The following is a 15,153-nucleotide window of genomic DNA, read 5'->3' as shown; positions in this document are numbered from 1 at the left end:
CACTGGTGGAAACATACCGCTGTTGGGAGCATACCACTGGTGGGAACATACCACTGGTTGGAAACATTCTACTGTTGGGAACATACCTCTGGTGGGAACATACCGCTGGTTGGAAACATACCGCTGGTTGGGAACATACCGCTGGTTGGGAACATACCGCTGTTGGGAACATACCACTGGTGGAAACATACCACTGTTGGGAACATACCGCTGGTTGGGAACATACCGTTGGTTGGGAACATACCGCTGGTTGGAAACATACCACTGGTTGGGAACATACCGCTGGTTGGAAACATACCACTGGTTGGGAACATACCACTGGTTGGAAACATACCACTGGTTGGAAACATACCACTGGTTGGAAACATACCACTGGTTGGGAACATACCGCTGGTTGGGAACATACCGCTGTTGGGAACATACCACTGGTTGGAAACATACCACTGGTTGGGAACATACCACTGGTTGGAAACATACCACTGGTTAGGAACATACCACTGGTTGGAAACATACCACTGGTTGGAAACATACCGCTGGTTGGGAACATACCGCTGGTTGGGAACATACCTCTGGTGGGAACATACCGCTGGTTGGAAACATACCACTGGTGGAAACATACCACTGGTTGGGAACATACCGCTGGTTGGAAACATACCACTGGTGGAAACATACCGCTGTTGGGAACATACCGCTGTTGGAAACATACCGCTGGTTGGGAACATACCGCTGGTTGGAAACATACCGCTTGTTGGGAACATACCTCTGGTGGGAACATACCGCTGGTTGGAAACATACCACTGGTGGAAACATACCGCTGTTGGGAATATACCTCTGGTGGGAACATACCGCTGGTTGGAAACATACCACTGGTGGAAACATACCGCTGGCTGGAAACATACCACTGGTGGAAACATACCTCTGGTTGGAAACATACCTCTGGTTGGAAACATACCTCTGGTTGGAAACATACCGCCTTTGGAAACATACCGCTTTTGGGAACATACCGCTGGTTGGGAACATACCGTTGGTGGGAACATACCGCTGGTGGTAAAATTACCACATTTTCTTTATTTTCTTTAGTTCTGCGGCCAATTGGAAGGACACCTAGCTACTGAAGCACTACAAATAACATAAGGTATACAAAAAATACACAATAAATAAAAATAAGAACACGAGAAAGTAAAAAGCTTTATACAGGGTCAGTTCCAGTACCATATTTACAATGTACAGGGATACTGGAGTGACAGAGGTAGATATGCATAGGGGTAAGGTGACTAGGCATCAGGATATATGATAAACAGAGTAGAAGCAGTGTAAATGAGGATTGTGTGTGTGCGTGTTTGTAGAGTCAGTATAAATGTGTGTGCAATGCATGTTAAGTGTGCGTTTGAGTTTCAGTGTGTGTGAGTGAGTGTGTAGAGTCCTGTGAATGTGTGTTTGAGTTTCAGTGTGTGTGAGTGAGTGTGTAGAGTCCTGTGAGTGTGTGTTTGAGTTTCAGTGTGTGTGAGTGAGTGTGTAGAGTCCTGTGAGTGTGTAGAGTCCTGTGAGTGTGTAGAGTCCTGTGAGTGTGCATAGAGTGCAAAAATAGTCCATGTAGCCATTCTGTTAGCTATTTAGCAGTCTTATGGGTTGAGAATAGAAACTGTTCAGGAGCCTGTTGGTGTCAAACTTGATGCACCGGTACCGCTTGCCATGCGGAAACAGAGAGAACAGTCTATGGCTTGGGTGGCTGGAGTCTTTAACACTTTTCTGGGCCTTCCTTGTCTGATATAGAGGTCAGGGATGGCAGGGAACTAGGACCTAGTGATGTACTGGGCTGTCCGCACCACCCTATGTAACGCAATGCAACTGAGGGCGGTGCTGTTGGCATACCAATCAGTGATGCAGCCTGTCAAGATGCTCTCAATGGTACAGTTGTAGAACTTTGAGTATTTGAGGGTCCATGCCACACCTTTTCAACTTCCTGAGGGGGAAGAGGCGCTATCGCGCATTCTTGAAGACTGTGTGAGTGGACGATTTTAAGTCCTCAGTGATTTGGACACTGAGGAACTTGAAGCTCTCGACCCTCTCCAATGCAGCCCCATCAATGTGGATGGGAGTGTGCTCGCCTCCCCATTTCCTGTAGTCTACGATCAGCTCCTTGGTCCACACTGCCAGGTCACTGACCTCCTCCCTGTAGGCTGTCTCATCATGGCTGGTGATCAGGCCTACCACCGTTGTGTCGTCAGCAAACTTGATGATGGCGTTGGAGTTGTGCGTGGCCACGCCGTCGTGGGTGAACAGGGAGTACAGGAGGGGACTAATCACACATCCCTGTGGGGCCCCGTGTTGAGGGTCAACGTGGCGGAGGTGATGTTGCCTAACCTCACCACCCGGGGTCGGCCTGTCAGGAAGTCCAGGATCCAGTGTTCAGTACCAGGGTCCTAAGCTTGGTGACGAGCTTGGAGGGGACAATGGTGTTGAACATTGAGCTGTTGTCAATGAACATCATTCTCACATAGGTGTTCCTCTTGTCTAGATGAGTGTGTGTGGATCTGTCGGGGCAGTATGCAAATTGGAGTGGGTCTAGGGTGTCTGGGATGATGGAGTTGATGCGTGCCATAACCAGCCTTTCAAAGCACTTCATGATTACAGATGTGGGCAATAGTCATCGTGGCATGAAGCCTTAGAGTTCTTGGGAACAGGAATGATGGTTGGTACTCCTTGGCATAGAACTAAATGTATAAGTAAGTGGACAAGTGTATTATAGGGTCTCTTTGCTCCTTGGTACCATTACAGTAACCCAACGATGTAAGCATTCATCGCAGACCCCAGGGACCATCTCCTGATGTTGTGCACTTGATCAAGGCACTTAGTCTCTAAACCAGGGGCGCTGTTCTGCGGCGGACTCTGTTGCACTCCTATAAACATGTGCAGTGTGTTGGAGTGTTGTGCACAGGAGAGGAACAGAAGAAGGACTCTATTTTATTCATAATAATGTTTATCAACTAAGTTTCTTTTCTGCTTAACATTTAGGCCTGTACAGAGTGTACAAAACATTAAGAACACATTTTGTACTGAGTTGCACCATTTTCCCTCAGAACAGCCTCAATTCATTGGGGCATGGACCCTACAAGGTGTTGAAAGCGGTCCACAGGGATGTTGGCCCATGTTGAGTCCAATACTTCCCAAAGTTATGTCAAGTTGTCTGGATGGTGTTTTTCATGTTCTGTGTATTGGCTATTCGGCATAGCTGGACTTGGGAAGGAGCTCACCGGAACTAAGTACCGGCACCTCAAATGTTCTACTGCTTGAGTTCCTGCACCTCTTATAGAATATTAGCTCAAAATTAATGCAGAGTTCCTGCACCTAAATATAAACAGTACCAGAATACAAAATGAGTACCAGAACCTATTTCAGTCCAAATCACTAGTAGGCTTACTATACACCAACAACTTTGCCTTCTTAGCATCAAATAAATAGGCTATGCAGAGCCGTGGTCTGGTCCGGTTGGGTCCACCCGGATATATAAACTGTAGTTCCATAGGCCCAGGACATGTGACAATCAAACAGGACCAGACCTGGACCTGAGTTACAAGTTTACATTTTGGACCTGAATCCGAAAGGGTCTCGGGTATCTGGTTTGGGTGGACCCGTGTAGACTTCTCCATTGAAGTATCTGGTTTGGGTGGACCCGTGTAGACTTCTCCATTGAAGTATCTGGTTTGGGTGGACCCGTGTAGACTTCTCCATTGAAGTATCTGGTTTGGGTGGACCCGTGTAGACTTCTCCATTGAAGTATCTGGTTTGGGTGGACCCGTGTAGACTTCTCCATTGAAGTATCTGGTTTGGGTGGAGTATCTGGTTTGGGTGGACCGTGTAGACTTCTCCATTGAAGTATCTGGTTTGGGTGGACCCGTGTAGACTTCTCCATTGAAGTATCTGGTTTGGGTGGACCCGTGTAGACTTCTCCATTGAAGTATCTGGTTTGGGTGGACCCGTGTAGACTTCTCCATTGAAGTATCTGGTTTGGGTGGACCCGTGTAGACTTCTCCATTGAAGTATCTGGTTTGGGTGGACCCGTGTAGACTTCTCCATTGAAGTATCTGGTTTGGGTGGACCCGTGTAGACTTCTCCATTGAAGTACTCCATCCATCACCTCTCGCTAATATTCACATGGGATTACAGACAGTACGGCAGCTTAACAAGTAACCTAATTGCAGAATGGGTTTATGCTAACCACATAGAATACTGTAATTTACTGTACACTTTAGTGAGGGTCAATCTTTCTACTTTCCTCTTGGTGTTATTAGATTATTAGATTTGAGATGATTAGATTATTTTATTAGTCACATGTACACGGTCGCAGATGTAATTGCAGGGTACAAGTTAAATTCTTAAGCTCCAGTGCAGGTCAAAAAGTGAAGTAAATGAAACAATAATAAAAATGATAATATATACATATTTACAACTGCAACAACTTCCGGACTTGTTTCAGTGCTGTTGTGCTGTTACTTGTTTTTAAAAACTTTTAATACATTTACCAACGTCTTAGTTTTTTCCCCTCGCTCAACTTTTTCACCCTGGACACTTTATCTGGACATGGTTCTACAGGACCTCCACCAGCCGAAGCTAAGTATAACATATCCCTATCCACCAGGTGTGGACCAAACCCTCTACAAGTGGCAGTAATAAAGCCTCAATATCAGCCTATATTGAATCTCCCATTCCTCTCAAACAAATGGAAAAATCTATTGCGCAGAAACTCACTGCCTTCCTGAAGACAAATAATGTAAACTAAATGCTTCAGTCTGGTTTTAGACCCCATCATAGCACTGAGACTGCACTCGTGAACGTGGTAAATTACCTTTTAATGGTGTCAGACCAAGGCTCTGCATCCGTCTTCGTGCTCTTAGACCTTCGAAACCCTATTTGGTTTACACGATCAAGTTATGGCCTGGTTTAGTTCTTCTCTGTCAGAAAGATATCAGTTTGTCTCTGTGAATGGTTTGTCCTCTGACAAATCAATTGCACGTCTCAGCGTTCCTCATGGTTCCGTTTTAGGACCACTATTGTTTTCACTATATATTCTACCTCTTGGGGATGTCATTCGGAAAAACAATGCCAACTTTCACTGCTATGCGGATGACACACAGCTGTACATTTCAATGAAACATGGTGAAGCCCCAAAATTGCCTACCCTGGTAGTCTGTAAGGAAGGACATAAGGAAGTGGATGGTGGAAAATGTATTACTTTTAAACTCAGACAAAACAGAAAAGCTAGTTCTAGGTCCCAAGAAACAAAGAGACCTGCTTTTGGATCTGACTGATGGTCTGGGGGTAGAAGCTATTGGCCAGTCTGACAGTTTTTGCCATGATGCTCCTATACTGCCTGTGTATTAGTGATGGAAGCGGGGAGAACAGGGCATGGCTTGGGTGGCTGATGTAATTTATGATTTTCTTGGCTGTCCTGCACCTGGAGGGCAGGCAGTGTGCATCCAATGGTGCCTTCAGCTGAGCATACCACCCTCTGTCGAGCCTTGCGGTCAGCGGTGGTGGAGTTGACGTACCAGGCCATGATGAAGCCCGACAGTATACTCTCGATGGTACTCCTGTAAAACACTGCAAGGGCCCTCGTTGACAGGGAAGATTTCTTCAGCCTCTTGAGGTTGAAGAGTCGCTGTCGTGCCTTCTTCACTATAGGGTCCATGTGGTTTGACCATTTCAGCTCTTTGGAGATGTGTACCCAGAAGATCCTGATATTTTTGATCATCTCCACGGTGGCCCTGTTGATGAGGAGGTGGGCTGGCCAAGCCTGGTTCCTCCTGAAGTCCACAATCAGCTCCTTTGTTTCTCTGACGTTCAGGAACAGGTTGTTTACCTGGCACTATGCCGTCAGAGTTCCTACCTCCTTTCTGTAGGCTGTCTTGTCATTGTTGGTAATCAGGCCTACTATTGTCCTGTCGTCAGCCATCTTGATGACGGAGTTGTAACTGCGTAAGGCCACGCAGTCGTGGGCATACAGGGAATACAGGAGGGGACTGAGGACGCACCCTTGTGGGGCCCTGTGTTGTGGATCAGTGTGGAGGAGGTAATGTTGCCTAATTTCACCATGGAGACAGCTGATCAGGAAGTCCAAGACCCAGTTGCATAGGGAGGAGTTCAGTCCCTTGGCTTTGTGGTGAGCTTAGAGGACACTATGGTATTGAAGGCTGAACTGTAGTCAATGAACAACATTCATTCCTCACATATGCATTATTTTTGTCCAGGTAGGTGAGGGCAGTGTGCAGTGCAATTGCGATTGCTTCGTCTGTGGATCTATCGGGGCCGGCTTTGACTCGGCTCTCTGAGCATTTCATGATGATGGGAGTGAGTGCTACAGGTCGGTAGTCATTCAGTTCAGTTACTTTCCTTTTGAAGTCCCTGTTTATGGCGTTCCAAATATCATGTTGACATGAAAGTAAATTATGGAATATTCCAGTTTATACCAATTTACTTTTAATACCAGTGAAATGCCAGGGCCAGTGAGGCCACAGCACGTCTTGACGTTCGTTCTGAGAGACTCGTGATATCGGTAAACCTAACGTGACGTCGCGTGTTTTCACTTGACAAGCACCACTATAAACCAATCATTGTCAGTCAATGTTTTACATCAGCCAATAGCGATCTCAGTATTTTGTTTAGAGGCGGGGTTTCTGAGAAACGGTGCGCAGTGAGTTAGGTTGTTAGCTAGAAAGTTAGCTAATGGCTGGGGGAAAGAGATCCTCCTCAACCCTCGCTTTGGGAGAGTTTCAGGATTTCCTGAAGTAAAAACAACCGACTATTCAACAAGAGATACCCCGTAAGGAAGTTAAGGTCAACAATAAGAACGCTAATATACGTATTGTCAATATAAGTATGCAGGATGCAGTAGCCGGGACGAGAATGCTGACGGGCGGCTTCGAGGACGAGATTGACTCGGTGACTCCTCGCACCCCAGCGGTAGGGATGGGGGTCGGAGGAACACCAGGAGTCGGACTCCGGGGCATAGGGATTGGTGTGGGCGGAAAGAAAGTACGATTGTTCGGCGAGCCCGGTGGGCCTCCTACAGACAGACTGGATTTCAAACTGGCTGCTGCTGCAGTCCTTTCCTCTGGTCCCGGATCCAACAGCGACGAAGACGAGGTATCAGAGGTAACGTTTGCTAGATATGCTAGTTAGCCAGCTAACGTTCATCTCCTTGCCTAGACAGCTAGCTAGCTGTCCGCAGCCACCCCCTCCTAGGCTGACGAAATAACCTATAACACAACTACGAATTTGCGCGAAACATGTCTCCAGCAAACTCAATTTCTCATGGGTTGTCAGACAAGGAGAATAGACACCGACATAATTGCACGATAATCGATGGAATGTTTTATTTATGCGGCATAGGCTGTGACCACGGCCTAGTTCGGGTGGAAGTGATCATGCCATCGACAGCATTAGCTAGCTAACTTTAGCTAGCTAGTAAGTTAGCAATCGTCTCACAGCACAGACACACATTCTCGATTTCGCACACTGTACACATTGGTGGGAGAGCACGTATTCACACACGGCCAGAACAAGTAAGGGCTGTCAATCTTGCCAATATTAAAACTAGCTACCATTTTATTGTAATGGTGCAATTACGTCACCTTTCTGAAGTATATACATTTTAAATCCGACTGTTACCTAGTGTTAACTGTCCTAACTAGTTCATCGGGCTGTCATAAATAACAGAAATATCAGATGATATTTGTCTCAGCCTCGCGAGGCAGTGCCAACTCTATATCACTGTCCTGCGTTACAATTCATAGCAGTGCCTTTTCAGAGTTGTGGCCAACTTTGCATGTGTTGGCAGAATCACAGGACACCATATTTGAGGTTGAAACACGTCTGTTGAGCTGATATCGCGAGCTACAACATAGTCACACAAACCACGATCTCCTGTTCTGTCATCTTCTAATGTTGATGACAAATTAACGGGTTTAACTCTAAAATCATTCTTATGTGGACTGGTTCCCTTACACCGTTTGCCCTCACCACCAACTAATCAACATCCATTTCCAGGTCAGGTGAAGGTGTGACTTTTGAAGACACATCAGTGGTTGCCCTACCATACCCTACTCTAACCTGCCCTACTCTAACCTGCCCTACTCTAACCTGCCCTACTCTAACCTACCCTGCCCTACTCTAACCTGCCCTACTCTAACCTACCATGCCCTACCCTACTCTAACCTGCCCTACTCTAACCTGCCCTACTCTAACCTGCCATGCCCTACTCTAACCTACCTGACTCTAACCTGCCCTGCTCTAACCTACCATAACCTGCCCTACTCAAACCTACCATGCCCTACCCTACTCTAACCTACCCGACTCTAACCTAACCTACCCGACTCTAACCTAACCTACCCGACTCTAACCTGCCCTACTCAAACCTACCATGCCCTACCCTAACCTGCCCTGCCCTACCCTACTCTAACTTACCCTACTCTAACCTGTCTGTGGATTTGTGGTGGCCAACCATGACACTATCAAGTTGGTTGTGCGACTGACACATCGCTACCGGTCTGGCTATTCTGTCCACTTCCTACATGGGCTACAAAGGCACCATGCCTGCCTTGTCATTCTAACTGTTGAGATGTAATTAGGCTTGCATGGTGTGATGTGACAGTATAGAATCCCATTCTAGGAACTGTCTAGGATCATGTTTTCCTGGAAACCCGACTTTGCAATGAATTCTACGTTGGGCAAAAATGAGTGTTTTGATCAAGAAAGCGTTCTCTCACGACCTCTACAACCCAGCATGTTGAATAAAATTACATTTGAAACACTACCGGTTGTTACTGCTGTTCCATTTGACAGTAGGAATGTGAGACAATCTATCCACAGGAAAGTATAATTAAATCACCTTATCAAGGTTCTGGTAGTGATTTGAGATTTCTATCACATGAAGCATGGGCAGAACCATGTCAATCCTGCACGAGCTCTGCAAGAATGCATGCTTTTTCATATTGTGCCCATACTTCGGGTGATTCATCTGAATGCACTACCAGCTCTTTGAAAAGTTGATGTTATCATACTTTCCTGTGGATACAATGCATCTCATTCCTACCTGTGAAAGGACCAACCACACAGACAACTGTTAAAATACATTTTTATTCAATATTCTGGCTTGTAGAGGTGGTGAGAGAAAATGTTCCTGGCTCAACCACTCATTTCTGCTTGACATAGAATTCAATGCAATCGGGTTTCCAGGCAAGGGTCATGTGTGATACATGTTGGAACTGTCAGCCCAGACAATAACCTGATAGTGGCTCAGGGCTAGGGGGCCCAAACCCAGATAATACTGGAAAACCAATCCACTAATAAGTTTCCCATATATTTCAACTAAGGATTGTATTTGTTAATGAGGCGTTGACATTTTCTTCTGTCATCTTACAAGTCTGTCTGTCGTAACATGTGCACCTACAGAGAGCACTTTCACATGTCATGGTGTTGATGGAAGCTGTGGAGCATGTTAACATGTTGCAGACACTACCTGACCATCAGTAAACCGTGAGCGTTACGTCTGGAATGGATGATAAGTTGTGTTTTAATTTGGAGCATGGTTCCAGGGATAGGAGACGAGAGCGGGCAGATATTGCTCTTGTCTCTGTAAGGAATATGTTGAGGCTGAATGTACGGTGTATGTCTGATACCGTTCATGTTTTGTGGCCTTAATTTACATTTACATTTGTAATTTAGCAAGACGCTCTTATCCAGAGTGACTTACAGAAGCAATTACGGTTAAGTGCCTTGCACAAGGGCACATTGACAGATTTTTCACCTAGTTGGCTCGGGGATTCGAATGAGCGCCCTTTCGGTTACAATACTCTTAACCACTAGACTACCTGGCACCCCTCCATGAGGATCTGGCTGAAAGGGAGGTCTTGTTGTGAAACGTTAGCCTAGTGGAGAGCTCACTCCTGTGGGCTACAGCTGAACTCTGAGCTCCAGGATTAAGCAGATGCCTTTCCAGGCCTTTCCAGCTCTCCAGATGCCACACAGTGGTGGGAACTGTAGTTCATTGATGGGCCAGACTGATGACCAATGTTGTTTGTTGGTCCTCTTGGAACTACATCCCCCAAAGGTCATTTGGTTCTGCATTCCAAGTGTATCGCTACATTCCTTCACACAGACTGTTACCGAGTCTGTGGACTCCCAGTAGCTGAGTTAGTTCAGTCAACTCTTTTTTTATTTTGAATGCTGTTTGACAGTTACAGGTGGCACATTGTTTTCATTATATATATTAGTATCCTGTACTACTAGGAATGTGAACATTTTGTAACAATTATTTAAATGTTTTAGTGAATTTGAAACGGTTTATTACCTATTGTCTGAAGTTTTACCACATTCATGCTCTTTGAATATTGCTAGTGTTGAATTCACAGTATGTATTCTCTCATTTTATCTGCACTTCCTCATAAGCACTTGCATCACTTTCCTCAGAAATCTTTGCCAAGCAATGTTAGTAAACAGTACGCTAGTTTGGAACTGGGACAGGTTAGTCGGAATGTTGTTTGGTACACAGACAAACACAAGTCCCTCTCTCTGGCCCTGACCTTGGGCAGCTCCAGTCCCAGCATGGAGCTGCGCGAGGGGGCCCATGCTGTATGTACTGAATTTGCTGCATGCTGTTTTCCTCTTCAATGCTGGTGTGTTGTTGTGTTAAAGGGTCCGCTATGGGGCCTCCCAAGTGGTGCAGCGCTCGAAGACACTGCATCGCAGTGCTAGCTGTCTCACTACAGATCCTGATTCGATCCCAGGCTGTGTCGCGACTGGGAGACCCATGAGGCGGCACACAATTGGCCCAGCGTCGTCTGGGTTAGGGGAGGGTTTGGCCGGCCGGCATGTCCTTGTCCCATCGCGCTCTAGCGACTCCTTTGGCGGGCCGGGCGCGAGCACACTGACACTGTCACCAGGTGTACGATGTTTACTCTGACACATTGGTGCGGCTGGCTTCCGGGTTAAGCTAAATGGGGCGGGCTAGTAACCGAAAGGTTGCTGGATCAAATCACAGAGCTGACAAGGTAAAAATCTGTTCTGCCCCTGAACAAGGCAGTTAACCCAGTGTTCCCTGGTAGGCCGTCATTGTAAATGAGAATTTGTTCTTAACTGACTTGCCCAATTAAATAAACAATCATACTAAATGGCTCCTGCTGTTTGGTGACATTGCATGTGCTCGCAATTCATCAACATTGTGAGGCCTTTATATTAAAACCTTCACCTAATTGCAATGGGTCTCAGATTGGCTTCCAGTTCTTGGAGGGCATGAGGGTTTCTTGGACCGTAGTTTAGCAAGGCGGTGTGTAGCCTGATTGAGCTGCGCTTGCAAAGTACAGCATCCTTTCCCATTATCCATTAGTTTCGGGCTCATAGTCAAGTAAACCATTTTTAAAGAAAGCATCATCCAATGACCTCTTTCTCTCCCGCGACACTGCCGGGGCTTTACATTCAGAAAGCTTGGAATGTGTCTTTCTTCTGCAAAGTTTGTTGCTGCTGTGTTTCCTTCTCTATAAATACAAATTAAATTAGCCTTATTAAATAACATCAAAATAAGCCTAATCAGACATGTAAAGTCGTGGATATAAGCCCAGCCAGACATGTAAAGTCGTGGATATAAGCCCAGCCAGACATGTAAAGTCGTGGATATAAGCCCAGCCAGACATGTAAAGTCGTGGATATAAGCCCAGCCAGACATGTAAAGTCGTGGATATAAGCCCAGCCAGACATGTAAAGTCGTGGATATAAGCCCAGCCAGACATGTAAAGTCGTGGATATAAGCCCAGCCAGACATGTAAAGTCGTGGATATAAGCCCAGCCAGACATGTAAAGTCGTGGATATAAGCCCAGCCAGACATGTAGCCTACATTTAATACAGGCTTAAACCGGCGTGTTAATAAATCCAGAATTTGTCATATGAACTCCACAAAACATTTAATTATGATGGCCTTTTCAATTATTCTAACCGGGCTAGAACATGGAACTAAATTTTAACTTTTTTTTATAGGCAGTATGGCTGACCCAAATTAGTTGTATTTGCTCGATAGGCTGTTGGTTGATGTTTTTTTACCCAAACAGTAGTAAAAAAATAAAAATAAATATATATATAACACACACACAGTGCATTTGGAAATTATTCAGACTTTTTCCACAATTTATGTTACAGCCTTATTCTAAAACAGATTACATTGTTTTAAAGAGTTTAATCTTGGTTTGATCGGTATGAGAGTCTTTAGGCGCCTTTTTGCAAACTCCAAGCGGGCTGTCATATGCCTTTTACTGAGGAGTGGCTTAATCCATTTTAGAATAAGGCTGTAACGTAACACAATGTGGAAAAAGGGAAGGGGTCTGAATACTTTCCAGATGCACTATATATGTGCCCATTTGGGGACCTGATAGTATTTCTGATTTAGCTTCACATTCCACTAATGAGCTGTGTATCCTCTCACAGTAATGTTTTCTTCACCTCGAACAGCAAGCAAATGTCTGTTTTTACATCCACTGAGAATGACAATAGTTCGTTCCTCAATGTATTTGAAAAATCTTTCCAGCCCTCTCCCTTTCGAGAACCACTCGGCGTGTAAGGGGAAAAAAATGTCATGCTCTGATCCAGTGGAAACGTCATAAAATAGGCCTACCTGATTACTTCTTATCCCTTGTGCATATAGCCTACAGCTGTGTCTGTCCTGAGCTCGCTGGCAGCCAGGAAACTGAAGGCCCAGAATATTTTATACAGTGTTGCAAGTTAGCCTGCATGAGCTTCTGGCTGGACCCCACTTGATACAATGTTTCAAGTTTGTTGCAGACAGGCCATGATAAGTCGACATGATTTATATTTATCAGGATATTTTCTTCCTGCAGGCTGCAATGTTTTTATTTGTTGGCTTTATTGGCAATTTTTACAAGACATTATAATTAAAAATGTGTATATGAAAACCGTAACTGGCAGGCAGATCGGTAGAAATGGTAAGATATAAATTGGCGTTCCACATGAGAAAGGTTGCCTTCTCCTTGTGTTACTGTCCGAATCTGTGAAGTCCAGGAGGAGCGGGAGAAGGATGGTCAAGTATTTATTTATTTATTCTGGTTATCTTGAGCTCCGGCTACCTCGAGTCATTTGTGGCTTAATTCATGAAATAGTGCGCTTATAGCATTAGACCAGCTCAATGAATATACACTACCGTTCAAATTTTTGGGGTCACTTACAAATGGCTTTGTTTTTTAATTTTTTTAAAGTACATTTATTTTGTAAATTTTCAAATAACATGAAATTTATCAGAAATAAATTGTAGAAGTTGTAAATGACTATTGTAGCTGGAAATGGCTGATTTAAATATATATATATATATATATAAAAAAAATGTTAAATGGAATATCGACATTGTCAGCAACCATCACTCCTGTCCTTTAGACAAGCTGAATATCTGGAGCATCAGCATTTGTTGGTTCGATTACAGGCTCAAAATGGCCAGAAACAAAGACCTTCCTTTTGAAACTCGTCAGTCTTTTCTTGTTCTGAGAAATGAAGGCTATTCTATGTGAGAAATTGCCAAGAAACTGAAGATCTCGTACAACGCTGTGTACTACTCCCTTCACAGAACAGCGCAAACGGGCTCTAACCAGAATCGAAAGAGGGGTGGCCCCGGTGCACAACTGAGTAAGAGGACAAGTACATTACATTGTTATTCAAACTAGACAGACGTCTCACAAGTCCTCAACTGGCAGCTTCATTAAATAGTAGCCGCAAAACACTAGCCTCAAGGTCAACAGTGACGAGGCGACTCCAGGATGCTGGCCTTTTAGGCAGAGCTCTTCTGTCTAGTGTCTGTTCTTTTTCCCATCTTAATTTTTGCTTTTTATTGGCCAGTCTGAGATGTGGCTTTTTCTTTGTAACTCTGCCTAGAAGGCCAGCATCCCGGAGTCGCCTCTTCACTTTTGAGGCTGGTGTTTTGCGGCTACTATTTAATGAAGCTGCCAGTAGTGACGCCAAACATTTGAACGGTAGTATGTATGTATATGATATATATATATTATTAGTTGATTTAATTAAAACATATGGTGTTTCTATGTATAGAAAAGGATGTTTAAACATTTCGCCCAATCGATTTGGTCGAAAGAACAGAACTTTCACTCGACCAATATTTTCTTTAGTCGGGGACCGCCCTAATAGGTAGGCCAATAGGTTTTTAGGCAAAATAACTCTATTGAAAGCTCCTTGGAAGACCTAATATGTCAGGCCTATTGGGTCAAAATCAATCATAGCCTATTCTATAGCTAAATGAAAAAAAATGAACCAAACTTTTAAGATATCAGATTTTTTTTGTTTATAAATAGTTTGCTAGAATGACACAGCTAGCTACCCACTTTTTCTTCCTGTTAGCATGTGCACATAGTACACCATCATGCTTTCGGGATATGTGTCTTTTCAGATTCCACAATGTTTCTTTAGTTGTGGAGACTACATCACTGCACTCCCTGTCTTGCTCTTGGTCCTCATCTTTTTAAGTCACCTTGAATTTGCACCTGTGTGTTTTCAGTTTCTGTATGAAAATATTTAGCGAACTCCATGAACGTAGCTAAAGCAAAGGGCTTTAGCAGCACACAAGTAACCTACAAATGCATGCTGGGCCGGACATGCCCTGAGCTCATGAAGTGATGCATGCTGGGCCATGCATGCCCTGAGCTCATGAAGTGATGCATGCTGGGCCGGACATGCCCTGAGCTCATGAAGTGATGCATGCTGGGCCGGACATGCCCTGAGCTCATGAAGTGATGCATGCTGGGCCGGACATGCCCTGAGCTCATGAAGTGATGCATGCTGGGCCGGACATGCCCTGAGCTCATGAAGTGATGCATGCTGGGCCGGACATGCCCTGAGCTCATGAAGTGATGCATGCTGGGCCATGCATGCCCTGAGCTCATGAAGTGAGTGCCACTGAAGCGATGCTGGAGTGAAATTGGGAACTTTCGTGAACTCATTCTGCGCTCCAGTCAAAGCGGGCTTGCTTCGCTCCTCACTTCACTCCACTCACGTGCTCTGGAGTCACACAGATGATTTAGACTATAATGAACAAAAATAAACATGCAATAATTTCAATGATTTTACTGAGGTACAGTTTATATGAGGAAATT

The 15,153-nt window shown here is 44.8% G+C and overlaps 1 protein-coding gene across 1 annotated transcript in view; it reads left to right on the top strand.

Moving 5' to 3' along the window:
* Positions 1 to 6,701: 6,701 nt before the first annotated feature.
* Positions 6,702 to 15,153, top strand: part of LOC115124621 (ankyrin repeat and KH domain-containing protein 1-like) — a 90,358-nt gene continuing 81,906 nt past the window's right edge. Inside the window, 1 exon segment of the mRNA XM_065019868.1 lies at positions 6,702 to 7,152. Coding sequence (XP_064875940.1) covers positions 6,877 to 7,152 — 276 coding nt within the window. The 5' untranslated portion in view covers positions 6,702 to 6,876.

This window comes from Oncorhynchus nerka, linkage group LG6 (assembly GCF_034236695.1).
Source record: "Oncorhynchus nerka isolate Pitt River linkage group LG6, Oner_Uvic_2.0, whole genome shotgun sequence".
NCBI classification, from domain to species: Eukaryota; Metazoa; Chordata; class Actinopteri; order Salmoniformes; family Salmonidae; genus Oncorhynchus; species Oncorhynchus nerka.
Note: the sequence above shows the minus strand (reverse complement) of the source record. Positions and strands in the feature narration are given on the sequence as shown.